Source organism: Stereum hirsutum (assembly GCF_000264905.1).
Source record: "Stereum hirsutum FP-91666 SS1 unplaced genomic scaffold STEHIscaffold_2, whole genome shotgun sequence".
In the NCBI taxonomy this organism is placed as follows: Eukaryota; Fungi; Basidiomycota; class Agaricomycetes; order Russulales; family Stereaceae; genus Stereum; species Stereum hirsutum.
Window position 1 is genome coordinate 1,762,523 of NW_006763132.1, and position 14,093 is coordinate 1,776,615.

Here is a 14,093-nt window from a genome sequence, read left to right on the forward strand (position 1 = left end):
ATGCGCTCTCCCTGGCCTGTGATTCCTCAGTTATGTCACGGCCCACTGATAGTCAAAACAGTCAGTTGAGCGGCCTCTCGACCCATAAATTACTTATGCCAATCAGAGAATTCCTACTCGCCATAGGCCTTAGATCCGTGATCCCTATTCCTAGACTACCCGTCTTCTTCTCGTATCATACAACAAGGACCGTCACCCTTCCGTATGCACTACCCAACGCCACTCTTCCCAGTGCTTCATCATACTCCATCGAAGTCCACTGATCGAATCCCTCTCCTTCCCCATTGACATTCCACCATAGACATCTTCCATGCACTCCCGAGCCATCCGCCCCACCTCCGTCGTATCCAAACCTGCCCAGCTGTAAACCTTCCTTCCCAGCACCCCCACCTCCGATGCCCGGGAGTGAAGGCGAAGTCTGAGTATGCTGTGCGTGCACATCAAACGCTGTGAGACCACGATGTCCTGCAGGCCGAGGAATGATGCAGGCGTAAGTTCCGAGTGGGCCGAGGGTAACGGTCGGACATCGTAGGTGACCTCGAGGATTGCGAGTTGTGGCGAACGTGGAAGGATAGATTGTGTGATGGTGGCGTTCTGCAGGTTCTTCGCTCAAAGACAGCGAGTTCAGGCCATCTGCCAATTCGTCCCATTCGTCGATTTCGCTTCCGGCTGCATCAGGCAATAACGGGCTGGATAAAGAGGTGGAGAGAGGCGGAGAGATGGCGAGGAAGACGTGGTGGATGTTGTCCATGGCCGGGGCCCAAGGGTCGTTACGGAGGTTGCGGACGAGAACGTTGAAGTTGGGGTTGTGCGGAGATGTAGGCGTACTAAGGGAGATGTTTTCGACCCATCCGAATGTGTGGCGAGCGATAGAGTTCGAAATTGGCTGGGTAGAGCTACTCTCTGAATTTGTGTCGAGGGCTGGTTTGGAGGATGGGGGTTGGAGGGTTGGAGTGCGAAACACATCGATGGCTTGGGCGCGAACAACGATAACCGCGTCGCTCGAAGGTTGAATGATTACCTGAAGACACTTGTTCGACTAGATCACTGTCAGCACTCGACCATTCTCGAGGTTTGATTTTGACTGAACGCACTTGACGAGGTATTGTGGGGTCGGAGGCACTTTCTAGGGTGGCGCTCTCTTGAGTAGTCCAGTCCATGAGAACAGTGGTGGACGAATGGTCTCCGAAAGCAATCAGGTTCTCGAGCAGTAGCACGGCGGACCACGGGGAATCGATGATATGTAACGTCTCCAGTCGCATAGCATCATTCTCAGGATCTCCCTCCTGTAGTGATAGTATATATATCTGAGATGGTCTAAAGAAGCGCAATTTGAGCACAATTAACACTCGCGGTGCGCATGGACATGACCTACCGATGTGGCGAGGCGACAGACAAAGCCAGTGTGGCGGGAGACTCTGGATTGGTATTAACGACAAGACTCGTCAAAGAGGCTCCTTTGGGTGCCCAATGCACCACCTTAACTGTCGGGCCCATAGCTTCTTCCCCGACATCCCAAATACCAAGCGAGGACCATATACCCTGAGAAACCACAGCAAGAAATCTATCATCATGCCCTCTCAAGAACCGTACTTCAGAAACTGCATTGCTCTGCGTGGCCTGAAATGTCATATGGTGTTCGGGCTCCTCTGGAGTACCCTTGCTCCATATCCTTTCGAACCTCAGCGCACGTCGTGTGAGGTGTTCCAGACGTGGTTGTGACAGGGAAGTGAGAAAGTTCGGGTACGGGAACGGAAGGTTGCGATGTATGACCTGGTGTAAACAAGCATTCTGCCAGACTATACGTTCCTTCGAGATATCATAAAAGTTCTTGGATGTCTGTTCAATGGTCAGGGTGTTGGTGCAGGGCGGGTGGGTCTGCGAAATGGGGCTCAGTTAGGCCTTAAAGAATGATAGCGCACCTGTCTCATGGCAAGAATGGCTGAGACAGACATCCAAGAGAAGATGATGAAAACAACATCGTCGTTCAAGTCTGCAAGTGTGGCGACTGCCATTTTCAACAGAATATAAGGATGAAGGACGAGATACAGTCGACGCCGTGGGGGACGTTGATGAGAGAGCCGCGCAGCCGGCCAATAGCGCGGCACTACTGTGCCACTTGAACGGTCCTGAACGCCACAACAAGATTCCACGCTTGCTCTTGACCACAACCTCGCTCAGTTGCATGTTAAACTTCTAACTGGTTCAGGCTCTACTTCCATCGAATTTTACTCAAAATTAATATTGATCTATGGCGGTCCCGTTTCCTGCGACGCCACGCACGAGGACGTCCTTCGCAACACCATCCACGCCTCATGGAGTTTCCGCGACACCAGCTGGTGCTCGTGTGGCTACTGCTAATTCTGTTCAGTCTTCCCCGCACTATCAAACAACTCGCAGGCACTCTCTGTACGGAACAGAAGACCGCATAGTTATTGATCCTGGGTCATACATCTGGAAGGTTGGGTTCAGCGGAGAGGGTCGTCCTCGGGACGTCTTTCATGTCGACCGACTATGGACACTTGACAGGGCGACGGACGTTGCAGAGCGCGAGGAAGAGGATAGGGAACTCGAAGCGCGGTTGCAAGAACGCTTGAGGAGCGTGTTTCACGAGTGAGTGCGTGCTTACGTTCGTTAAGGTCTTGCATCGAAACTGACACATTCATTGGATCTGGGCAGTTCGTTGTTAACGGATCCGAAGTCACGGAAAGTCATATTACTTGAACATCCTCTGCTTCCAGTATACATCAAAGAGATGCTGGCCCGGATACTGTTCAACAACCTCCAGGTGTGTTTTTGCACGGTTCTTCGTATGCGTTTCCAAGTTAACCAATATGGGGCAAGATCCCATCAATATCTTTTGCCTCCACCCCCTTGCTCGCTCTTCTCTCTGTGGGGCGTATAACTGGTCTCGTAATAGATTGCGGCCAGTTGGAGTCAACAGTACTTCCCGTAAGCCCACCGTCACGTGTGGCGTATCGGTGAACACTGACTTTGACGTTAGATCTTTTCCTCCCGTCCTCTATTCCCTCAATTACGGACCACCCCACTCGCCGGCGCACAACTCTCATATCATCTTCGTGCTCTGCTCCTTCTTTTCGGTACCTATGTTCCACCCCCAGCTACCCTCAGTGCAGCCGCCAACATACCCATTGCTGCCCGCTCGTCTCGCGTCCCTCAAGAAATCCTTACCGATGCGGTCATCGAGCACATCAAAACGCGATGCTGCTTTGTCGGTCCACCCATGGATACCTCGGTGGACGGCAGGCTCATATCGCCCTCGGGAGGCGATGATGCAATGGATCTCGATCTTCCACCCAGTGACGGCCCTTCCGAGTCCGACTTTTCGAGAGTTGGGTCGGCTGATTTCGAGGATGTTAGTCAAATCGGCTCGTCAGGCTTTTCTGTCGTGTCACGAAGCCAGATCCCACCGGACAGGTCAAACCGGGGCGAAAGTCACCTACAGGCCATGGCAAACCTCTACAAGAGACAATCGACGGCTACAGACCTTCACCTGAAGGTCGTACCTCCAGTAGCCCAACAGACGGGAACAGGACGGGGAACATTGATCATCCCTGGCTGGATCAGAGAACGGTGCGCGGAGGTGCTTTTTGAAGGAAGTGATGTCGATGAGAGCAGCGTGGCGGAGACCATTCTTGATGCTTTACTCAAGGTTTGTCCGCATCGTAGACTTTATAATTATACTATCTCAAGGCAATTGTTGGTAGGTCCCAGTCGACCTGCGCAAAACCCTCGCCTCTTCGATCCTCGTGATTGGTGGCACAGCCATGCTCCCAGGCTTCATCCCTCGTCTACACGCTGAACTTCTACGAGCCATTGCCTCATCGCCCTCCAACAATATCCGACCTCCCATGCGCCCAGACAGACCGCGTCCACCAGTATACGACCGTTATGCACCTTTGCGGCCTCTGGTCCCCAACCTGGCGATATTGAACAATCCAGCTCCACCTGCTGTGCCGACGGGTGCAAAAGGCAGCGGAAACGCAGGGAAAGCTCCCGCTTTCACTCCGGCTTGTATGGCGTGGGTTGGAGGCTCACTCGCTGGGTAAGTGTCGCGCTGTCCGTGTTGGCGTGTATTCTCTGACTTCGGTCTGTTTTTTCTCCCAAAATTCTAGTGCAATGAAGATAGGAGGCACTGAGGTCCCTCGAGAGAAGTGGGACGAGGCAGATCATGACGCCCAACAGGCAACTTCGCAGGGAGACAGTACCAGTCGGACAGCAAGAGGTGCAGCGAGAAGCGTAATTCCTGATTGGACAAGAACAATGCTGCCAGAAGGGGCGCCGCCTGCGCGGACTCCCATTCCGGTTCAGCATAACGTAGTTCAGGCAGGGGCGGTCGCCGCCGTAGGTGCTTGAAGTCTGGAAGTGTGGTGATTCTGAGGCGTCCGTTTGCGGAGGGTGGTGTGAGTGAATCTGCTTCTTCGGTTGACGCGTTCGCTTTATTCACGCTTGACAGTCAAGTCTATTTCTTGCGGTGCAGTGTCTGGGATTCAGAATGTCTGTTGAGGCCTTGTGCACCCCCAGCCCGTGTACATTGAGACCGTCATTGCTGCGATAAGATTAATTTTATACCCATATTCTAGCTCTGATTCGGTCCGTTTGCTCAGTGCTGTCAAGGAACGATAACTCACGGCAATGTGTCCCTGGGAAATAGCTTGCCTTATCATGTGTATCCGACCTCAGATTACCCTCACTTGCGACACTTCTCTCTCAGCCGTTCAAACATTCGCTTCCTTCCACAACTTCATGCTTCATGGTAGAGTGAAACCACGCTTACGTGCACAGGCCATGACACCGACCGTGCTATATACATCCTGAAGAGACTCTTCATAACTGCGCACTAAGACATAGATCTTAACTCCCCCATATCTACACTATACCCCAACCCGTTCGACGCGAAAGCGAGATGGCAGATCCAGAGCTTCCTGATTATGCGACCACGACCGCGGCACTACCACGACCTCCTCCAGCCCCTTCTCCGCCCCAGCCTCCAACTCCACAGCGAACACCATCTAATCCATGTGCGGACTATCGACATACTTACAGGCTGGAGAACAGCAAGGGTCATCCGTGGCTCTATCTCTCCTTGAACAGCCGTGCTCCGGACCAGAAAGTGTCGCCCTTATTTTTTGACGGGGACAAGGTAGAGGGGCAGGTAGGCCTGAATCTGCAGCGAACCGAGAACATCAAGTTTATTTCTATCACAGTGTGTCAATTCCCGCTGTACTCCTCATTCAACAAACTGAAATTTTGCGTGTCATTCATTAGCTGTGTGGAGGCGTGACGGCTGTAGGTCAAGAAGAAGAGGTATTCTTGGAGGAGACGCAGATCCTGTGGATGCCATCAGGCAATAGTTCGGGGAGATCTCCCTCAAAACTTCTTGGGAAGTATACATGGCCATTCTCCATCACTTTCCCCTCATCGGTTACCGCCCCCTCAGCCACCAAATCCGCACGAAGATACAAACGTACGTTTAGTGCGAACCCCCCAAGTCAAGCCAGCACGGACTTCGCAGTGGCGACTAGTACGGGCTATCCGCTGCCAAATAGTTTCTCTGAAAGAGCGAGTCCGGTATACGTGGATTATAAACTGGTTGTGACGGTTAAGAAAGGTTATACGATGTGGAGCATGAATCAGACGTGAGTGGTATTTATTCACTCGAGCCACCACGCATTGACCCAGAAACACCCTCAGGCTCACTGCGAAACTTGCATATCTCCATCGATCGATTGCTGAACCCCCTTCGACGCTATGTGTACTCGCATATGAAGACGGAAGACCGCCTTTAGGACCAGAAGCTGACCCTGAAGGATGGATAGTGTTCCCGCCGCTGAATGTCAGCGGTACGCTCTTCGACACACGTCCTGCCAACGTTCAATACTCTGTAAGTCTCCATGCTCTTATTATTAGCAATGTCAGCCTTACCTACACCATGTCAGCTTTCCGTCGCATCCCCAGTAAGTATTCGGTTTGTCCATTTCACTGAACATCGAAAGATAACCAAGTTTTAACATAGCTGTCCTACGCAGTCGACTCCCCCATACCCCTCCTCTTGACCCTGAAGAGTTCCGATTCCCAAGCGCTCGACCTTTTTACGTCCCCTTCCGCCACAAATTCCTGCTTGTTTCTAAGACGCACCGTCGCCCTTGGATCACACGCTACCGACGAGTCCGTGCAGGCACGAAGTAACAACACGTTCACCGCCACTGTGGCCCGCGCGGTTTTCTGGCCACACGAACAAGGTAATTCCCACGAACATCCGAATGACAGCGATGTCGATGAGAGTAAGGGTGGCGGCGTCAGGTCACTGAGAGGTGAGATATACATCGCGAAGAGTGTGAAACCAAGTATATCGTTCCATAGGTTCTCACTCCGTGTACGTCCTGGTCTTCAAACTCCTGTGCTCACGTTACTCACCTTCATACATTTCGCGTCAATGCATAGTACGACATGGTCTTCATTCCTCCTCAGGCCACAGGCTTCATACCTTCCGCGCCACAAGATGAACCGCTCCTTGCGGAACGCGTGAACATATCGTTGTCCAACGCACCAGGCGTGCAGCCTCGCTCTCACGCGCCACCAGGATATACTGATCCGATGGTGGGCGACTATAACGTTACGGCTGGATACTTGGAAAATGGAAACCAGAGGTTTTACCACCGTCATGGGTTCACTACAAGATGATTTCCAGCTGGATTGGGTGTGTCCTGCGTTCTGATCTTGCTGGATGTGTACTTTTGTCTTTAACAGATGTGGATATGATAGCTGCATTATATTTAGTACAGAGCACAGACCGAGCACTTTGTCTACATCTCAATCATGATGATCATTCTCAAACTGCACTCAAACTATCGGTGGTTTGATAGTTGTTGCTCTGGCTCTCAAAGCATCAATCAACTACGATCGTATCAAAAGCTCGACTTACTCGGAGCGCCGGTCACCTCTATATATACAGGTGACAACTGACCAATTTTCCACGGACCTCTGGCATCTTACCCGGTACTATGATTCCTCGTCAGTCCCATTTTGCCATTTAGTTTTCGTGCCACTGAATATCCTTCATCGTCAAGCACGACACAATGTACGGGTTGTCGGCACTCCCAATACTCCTGGTACGTGCAACGCCATCGAGTACCTACCCTTATCATTGTTTGCCGACCAATCACCTTTCTTCGTAATCAGGATATCGCGTATTCATCGAACAGGACGGCCATGTTGTCTCTCCAGTCCATGATATACCCCTTTTGGCCGATCGCGATTCTGGAGGCGTTCTCAACATGATCGTCGAGATCCCTCGGTGGACCAATGCAAAGATGGTAGTTACAGATGAGACCATGAACCCAATCGAACAAGAAACCAGAAAGGGCCACCCTCGCTTTGTCCGCAACTGCTTTCCTCACCATGGCTACATCTGGAACTGCGGCATATTTCCTCAGGTATGTATTTCTCCTACTAATTGTTACGCTCCCTCTCGAACATCGCTTATCGTGATACGGTTTATATCGCTACACATCATGCTGGACGTCTCCAACTCTGTCCTTCGTGTAGACATGGGACAACCTAACTGTGGCTCACTCTGAGATGCGGAGGTCTAAGGGCGACGGCGGACCTCTCGCCGTCTGCGAGATTGGCGAACAAGTAGGATATATTGGCCAGGTCAAGCAAGTCAAGGTCCTTGGTGCCATTTCTCTCCACCTCGCCAAGGGAGTCATCGACTGGAAAATCCTTGCCATCGACATCAATGACCCTCTAGCCCCAAGGCTCAAGGACATCAACGATGTTGAGAGGCTTCTCCCGGGGCTAGTCAGTGCGACGAAGGAGTGGTTCAGGTGTGTCCAAGAACATGATTGGTCAATCCCCGTATATATAGCTGGTGCATGCATGGCGCATCTCATAGGATTTACGAACTTCCTGACGGTTATGCGGAGAATTCTTTGGCATTTGGTGGCCAGGCAAGGGGCAGGAATTATACGAACGCCACTATTAGCAGGTGCCACAAGGGCTGGTACCGCCTTATCATGGAAGAGGACTCTACAGGCAATAACGCCCACGGTGTTTACACGTATTATTTCCCCACATAGTGCAGATTACCCATGCATGCTAATTTTTTGCCCCCCCATAGTCACAACATCTCTTTCGACGGTTCTTCACGACACACTGCGAATGACAACAACGAATATCTGAAACTTCCACCAACCTCCAAGATGACTCCAGCTCCCATGAAGAAGTCTAGTGAGTTCCGAAGATGGTTTACCTGCTATCATTCTGTTGCTGAAGATCTATTGAAACCGTTTGTCTAGTATCCAAGTCTTTTCACATTATGGATGCTCGAATATGTGAGGAATGGTGCTTCTCTATATACCGGGGACAGGTCTATAGTCCCTACTAGACACGAACGCCCTAAGGAGATTTTTCTACATCAGACTGTTGTATGCTGATGTTCTTCTCAGTTTGTGGTTGACAAGTGGACTTCTTCTCATCGATGAAGACAGTTAGGGTGAAAAAGGAGCAATCGCTGCCCTTACAGCTCTAGGGCACAGCGCAGATTTTCTCTATATACGACTTGCACGAGAATAACTTATAAAGATGCAGTCAGTGATGGACAGTGGCAAGCTTATATTTTGCGATGTGTGGACCCTTCGCGGCAACAATAAAGTCGACGTAAAAAAAAACCGACGAACATGAAGTGCTTACGAATGCCAGCGTAGCTGCATAGTTACTTATGGCGGGGAACAATAGCCCTATCGCCCGGACCCGAAGGATCTGCGACGAATCTGAAGCCATCAGAATAGAGCACACAAAAGGGAACGTCTTTCCTTCGTCTCTTTCTTCGTGCCGAATCTTCTGGAACCGAAGATGTATATGAAGGCGTCTCGTTCGAGCAGTACTTACAAGATTCCTTTCGCCCCATTATCTCTTTCATCCCGTCATCGGTCCTTCACCATCCAAGGAGTAAGATCACAGCCAATTCTCTTTCTTCTACCATTGGCATCTGATAACCTCACTTGGGATACTGATTGTCCTGCAGCGCGTTATAATGTTAACCTCCAAGCCAGGCTATTCGGATCCCTCAAGGGGCAACACCTGTCACCATTGCTGCAAGCGTCCACCCGAGGGCACGAGGTGGAAACAGTGTAGCAGATGTGGAACGGTTTCTTATTGTTCAAAGGAGTGTCAGGTCTCGTCTTGGAAGGAGCACAAGTACGTCTGTCGTCAACATATTTGATTTTCGGACCATGACTCTGACCGCAATTCTCACTCAACAGACCCAACTGCAAAAAACCTACACTGAAGGCGCAGGAAGAATTGCTGCGGTCCACCATCGCCATAAAAGGCCTGCCCGGCCTCGCAGGGTTGCTCGAATCCGGGTTCGACATCAAGGTCATGACCGAGGAATTCTATCGAATCCTCCGATTTTGGTTCACGATCCACAGCCGTTCCGTCGAGCAAGCAGCTCACAGCGCCATCTGGGACTACTGCCAATCCACTCTCGGTCCCGATCACCTAATCGACGAATTCGATTTCGAGGACAATTACCTGCATATCTACATGTCGATTCGTCCGGAATACAAAGGCAATGTCAGTATGGCCTGGAGGGTCGAGAATGCAGCCATACGATCTATCCGCTCGGCGTCGCAGAAACTAGCAGAGCAAATGACGCAGGAGAGGAAGCAGGTGCTTGAGAGGACCAAGAGCGCGAGAGAAGCTTCCATCATGCGTGCAGACATGCTAATCATCTATTGTGAAGCGCCATCGGAGATGATAAAGATCATCAACATCATCGATATACCTTTTCTTCCCTGGGACGGTTGGGGCACTATGATTGCGACGCGTGCTTTGGGGTTGAAGACGGCGACGAGGGACATCAAACACAACTTTCACTATGAGAGATGGCTAAAGAGGTTCAAAGAGATAACGGATATGGGATGGGTGATCAAGGAGCTGGCCCCAGCGCAGGAGGATAGGCTTCCGCTCGTGGGGATAGGAAGGATGGGTGGAGAGGGGATATGGATGGACGAGTGGAAACAGATCGACGTGGACGAGGAAAACGCGGCGCCGTACAAGTTGTTCGATGGGCGATTCGCGGAGCGAGACGTAGTTCCCGGCTTCAAGTCTCATTGAATAGAAGATAGAGGAGTGAGATAATCGGATGGAAGATTGGAGAGGCTGAGGAAATAGCGATGAAATCGAGTGGCATAGGATTCGAGGAGCGGACCATGTCCTCGACGTCGGGTGGGTCTCGAGATGATTATTACTTTTCTTGCTCAATTCATTCATTAGAAAGAGTCTGCCTGGTAGGAGATCGGTGCGGACGAAGCAAAATAAAAGCTTTATTCACCAATTCATACCCATTAGTAACATGACTTCGAAGCTGTCGTCCCCCTTTCTGTTCTCCGTCCCTCTGGCCCCGACTCCCTCTAACAAGGACTTGTCGTCATCAGGAATACGCCAATCAAAAGACTTGGGCCTCCGTTTCGCGATGAAAACGAACATCGCATCTTCGTCACCATCATCCGAGTCTCCAAAGCGGCGCCACCCGTCATGACCGGTACCCTCGAGCTTGCCCTCGACAATAGCATCATCATCTCCGCTTTCGAGGCCAGGGGCCGAGTTATGGGTACCCCCGTATTCTCGATCAACGGGCCGAGCGAGGACGGGTTCGAAAGTAAACCAAAGTCCGAACGATGACCAGAAGGGAGTCTCCTTTGATAGTGATCGTATCTTGTATGAGATGATGATCGTCGGTGTGTCTGATGCAGAGCTCGGGGCTAGCGGCGGCGACGTAAGGTGAAGTAGTGTTCGTAGAAGTGGCGCCAGAAGCTCGGGGAAGTAGACCTGCATGGGCCATCTAGTCGTCAGTGTGGCGAGCAGTTGTGGAAAATCACGAAAGACCGCACCAAGTCACTGCAGACGATATGTGTTAAAGGAATCGGCGATTGGTCCGTCTTGAGGTACTTGTCCCTGATCTTCTCGATAATTACGGAAGCCTGCTCATAATTTCCCCACGCGAGAGGTCTGATTTCGACCGTAAAATCTTGACTGAGACTCAAACTATCCTTCATCTCGCCGTAAATCTGTACCCTTCGCCCATCCAGATTCTCCTCCAGTAATGGGCACACATCGTCCAAGTCCGTCAAGATGACCATGGAGCCCCGTGAGCCTGCAGCCTGATCATTGGCAGCGCCAGCACGCGTCCGAGCAAGATGCTCTGCCAGCTTCAATCCGACGATTCCTGTCCCCGAACCAAGCTCAATGATCCTGAATGAGTGCCTAATATTCGATGTCGACGGTGGAGTAGGAGATGATGTGAAGGGTGAAGGCGGATCGAATTCGAGATATGACGACTCTTCCAGGTAGAGCATCAGAGCGTATGCAGCCTCCCTTCCTAGTCACGAACAGTGATAACATCAGAGTCGGTTCAACGCCATCCGGGCCACAGTTAGATAGAATGTGTGTTCAGGGATATACGACCAGTGTATGACATGGCGGCGAGTGTTCTATCGATGAGATCCTGTACGATCTAGCAGAATATCAAGATGAAAAGTCGAACGTACCACACTCTGCCAGCAATTCCGTATCTCTCGATAGCAGCCTTTTGAGCTGCTACATCAAACGTCAAATCCACGTCCGATTCCAGCACAACTTCTGGGTCTTTTCTTGAAAGCTCGTGGTTGTATCGATGTGAAGGGGCAATTGCGAGATTGGCGGGGAAGTTGGGATTGTGGGTTGCTGTAATTGGTGACATGGGTAGAACGCTTAAGATTGAGCTTGATTGACGGGAACGATTGGCGAAGTAGGTTGTTGTTCAGCGCAAAGTCGACGATTTGCGCAAGTCGCAAATGTTCGAGATCTCGACCAGACGGTTGGTTAGTTCAGGTCAAGCGGACCGCGAGCGGGCCGTCCGTTAGGGTGGCGAGTGGCACCCTTTCTTACAGAACTGTGGTGTGGCTCTTGTGGATCGGCTTTTCATGGGAACGGACATATCTAGTCATGCAAGTAAAGCAACGAGTCTAATGAGTGCAAATGATATAATATAATCTGGGCATAAAGCCACTAGGTATCAACCGAAATATTGATGTACGGCCGCCGTCGCTGCCGTGATGCCCTGCGCAAGACCATGTTCTGTTGTTGGTTATCACAACATGAGCAAAAAAAAGCAACTAACAAACGAATATGAGCAAAACACACCATATTCCCACAAGTCTTTGTCTCCTTTTTGCCTCGCATGTTCTGCTGCCCTCCGCTTCGCCCACGCGCCCTTGAATCCAATCTCTGAGACCGAAACTCCTTGGCCACGAGAGAGGGAGAAGAAAGTGTATGAATCATCCCAACCTTGGATGAAGCCATCCGCAAAGCGCCAATGCTCGTAGTTGCCCGGATACTGAGTATCCCACCAAGAACAATGTGCCCCTGCAGAGATGGGAGAAATAAGAAGAAGTCAGTTAAGACATCAGCACCGCGGCGACATGCAAGAAGGAAAAGGCAAACCCCATGCTTGATTTTTCGCATTCTCCCTCCTGCCTCCATCGTTCTCTGGTGCTCTCGACAGTCTCATCCCAACCCAGCTCGGAAATACACCCTTCTCTACCGCATCCCTCATCGACCACCCCGAATCTCCCCGATGTTCCTTCTTGTAAGTCCACCAGAACCAACCCGCACAATCTCTCTCGAATAATGCCAGTTGTGCATCTACGAATTCCCTCTTCGCACTTTCCTGATCTCCTACACCGTGCAATGAACCAGGATTGAGCGCGCCAGACCATTCGCCTACAACGAGTCCAGCGCCAGCTTCTGACAAAGTATTGACGTCATTAGAGAATTGTTTGGATTCCCGCAGCGCGTGGGCATGCTGCGATGCTGGTGTCGCCCCATCGGACTGAGTGAAACAGCGATATAGATGATGATCCAATACCACAAAAGAAGACGTCGACGACGAGCTTCCAGCTCCCAAGCTCTTGACAAAGCCAGCATACTCGCCTGCTCTCCAACTATCACCGATGTACAATGGGATATCGGGGTCAATTCTTCGCATCGCTTCGATGGTAGTCGCATACCACCTCTTGAGCGCATCGTGGTCACTGTTACTAGGAGGATTCGGCTCATTGACGAGTTCGATCCCAATGAGATTGGGAAGCGGAGGGTTGTGAGTCCTCGTGAACGTTGTCAAGTGTGTCAGCAATGATGTCAAAATCTGGGTGGTGCGCTGAAAATTCGAGGACTGGAAGAACGATATGGACGACGAAGAAGTTCCTGAGTGGGCATCCGCGTTTTGCTTGCCTGGAGCTGCATGAAGGTCTGTTGAAGAATTATATATCAGAATATTGAGCATGAGAAGACAAGTGTGATATAATTGCCTATAAGGACGCCAAGACCATGGCGATGAGCGGTAGCGATGGCGTTGATTATTCTCGACCAAGCACCGGCAAATACCTCGCCTTTGTCCGCGAACTCTGTACCGTTCAGTACAGAAGGGTCTGCACCACATATATGGTAGAAGCCAATCTTGGGAACCCAACGTTGATTTAAGGCCACCACAACATGTCCACGAATGAGCAAAAACTGACCGGAATTCGAACAGTGTTCAGACCCCGCTGCGAAATCCAACTCCAATCATCCTCCACGATCCAGTGGTCCCAATGGTGCTCTAGTATCTCCCTCGCATTAGAGCCTTTGGCGACATCAAGGTCGCTCTGTCCGGGCTGAGCAGCGCAGCGATAGGGGCTGTCGGCGATCCAGCGTTCAAGCACGAACCAAGAACCTTCATATTTTCAAAGGTAAGGTCGAGTTATAAAGAGGACGGCTAATGAATTGGCATGCCTAGGTTCACTCCGTGCTGCCTCCGGTAGAGGTAGAGGTCATGCTCGTTCGGAAAGCTTTGTATGAAATGGGGGGGAGCTGGAGGTGGGGGTGTTTGATGTGCTACTGGAGATGACTTCAAAGGCAGATGTTTGTCGACATGCTTGTCAATAAAAGACTTGATTTTGTTCATCTGTGTGTGTAAGGCCGACTTCAATAAGATGGAGAACGACCAGATGGTGGTATGCAGGCAAGAGAAGCAGACGCAGTTGTTG

General features: G+C 51.0%; 6 protein-coding genes across 6 annotated transcripts; 3 read left to right on the top strand and 3 right to left on the bottom strand.

The window, feature by feature from the left end:
• Positions 1–175: 175 nt before the first annotated feature.
• Positions 176–2,015, bottom strand: STEHIDRAFT_152776 (uncharacterized protein; the record flags this gene model as incomplete). The annotated part of the gene is made up of 4 exons (XM_007299843.1): positions 176–1,039; positions 1,095–1,317; positions 1,376–1,839; positions 1,923–2,015. The coding sequence occupies 4 exons, from the start codon at positions 2,013–2,015 to the stop codon at positions 176–178; spliced, it is 1,644 nt and encodes a 547-aa protein (XP_007299905.1).
• Positions 2,016–2,251: 236 nt separating this feature from the next.
• Positions 2,252–4,377, top strand: STEHIDRAFT_49078 (actin-domain-containing protein; the record flags this gene model as incomplete). The annotated part of the gene is made up of 6 exons (XM_007299256.1): positions 2,252–2,613; positions 2,680–2,788; positions 2,845–2,952; positions 3,005–3,673; positions 3,729–4,066; positions 4,137–4,377. The coding sequence occupies 6 exons, from the start codon at positions 2,252–2,254 to the stop codon at positions 4,375–4,377; spliced, it is 1,827 nt and encodes a 608-aa protein (XP_007299318.1).
• Positions 4,378–4,927: 550 nt separating this feature from the next.
• On the top strand, positions 4,928–6,705 carry STEHIDRAFT_152778 (uncharacterized protein; the record flags this gene model as incomplete). Its single annotated transcript, XM_007299844.1, has 6 exons — positions 4,928–5,227; positions 5,290–5,660; positions 5,716–5,905; positions 5,961–5,978; positions 6,038–6,397; positions 6,466–6,705. 6 exons carry the CDS (start codon positions 4,928–4,930, stop codon positions 6,703–6,705), a joined length of 1,479 nt encoding a protein of 492 aa, XP_007299906.1.
• A 395-nt stretch (positions 6,706–7,100) lies between these two features.
• Positions 7,101–8,517, top strand: STEHIDRAFT_107735 (inorganic diphosphatase; the record flags this gene model as incomplete). Its single annotated transcript, XM_007299845.1, has 7 exons — positions 7,101–7,133; positions 7,227–7,457; positions 7,570–7,850; positions 7,919–8,083; positions 8,144–8,253; positions 8,322–8,367; positions 8,472–8,517. The coding sequence occupies 7 exons, from the start codon at positions 7,101–7,103 to the stop codon at positions 8,515–8,517; spliced, it is 912 nt and encodes a 303-aa protein (XP_007299907.1).
• Positions 8,518–9,054: 537 nt separating this feature from the next.
• Positions 9,055–11,767, bottom strand: STEHIDRAFT_165506 (uncharacterized protein; the record flags this gene model as incomplete). The annotated part of the gene is made up of 5 exons (XM_007299846.1): positions 9,055–9,222; positions 9,288–10,281; positions 10,361–10,857; positions 10,920–11,403; positions 11,577–11,767. Coding segments are annotated over 4 exons (1,173 nt in total). The 3' UTR covers positions 9,055–9,222; positions 9,288–10,280.
• Positions 11,768–12,039: 272 nt separating this feature from the next.
• Positions 12,040–14,034, bottom strand: STEHIDRAFT_118266 (glycoside hydrolase). The gene is made up of 5 exons (XM_007299847.1): positions 13,840–14,034; positions 13,587–13,780; positions 13,377–13,524; positions 12,211–13,317; positions 12,040–12,144 (listed from the first exon to the last, which is right to left on the bottom strand). Exons 1-4 carry the CDS (start codon positions 14,009–14,011, stop codon positions 12,473–12,475), a joined length of 1,359 nt encoding a protein of 452 aa, XP_007299909.1. The 5' UTR covers positions 14,012–14,034; the 3' UTR covers positions 12,040–12,144; positions 12,211–12,472.
• Positions 14,035–14,093: the final 59 nt, after the last annotated feature.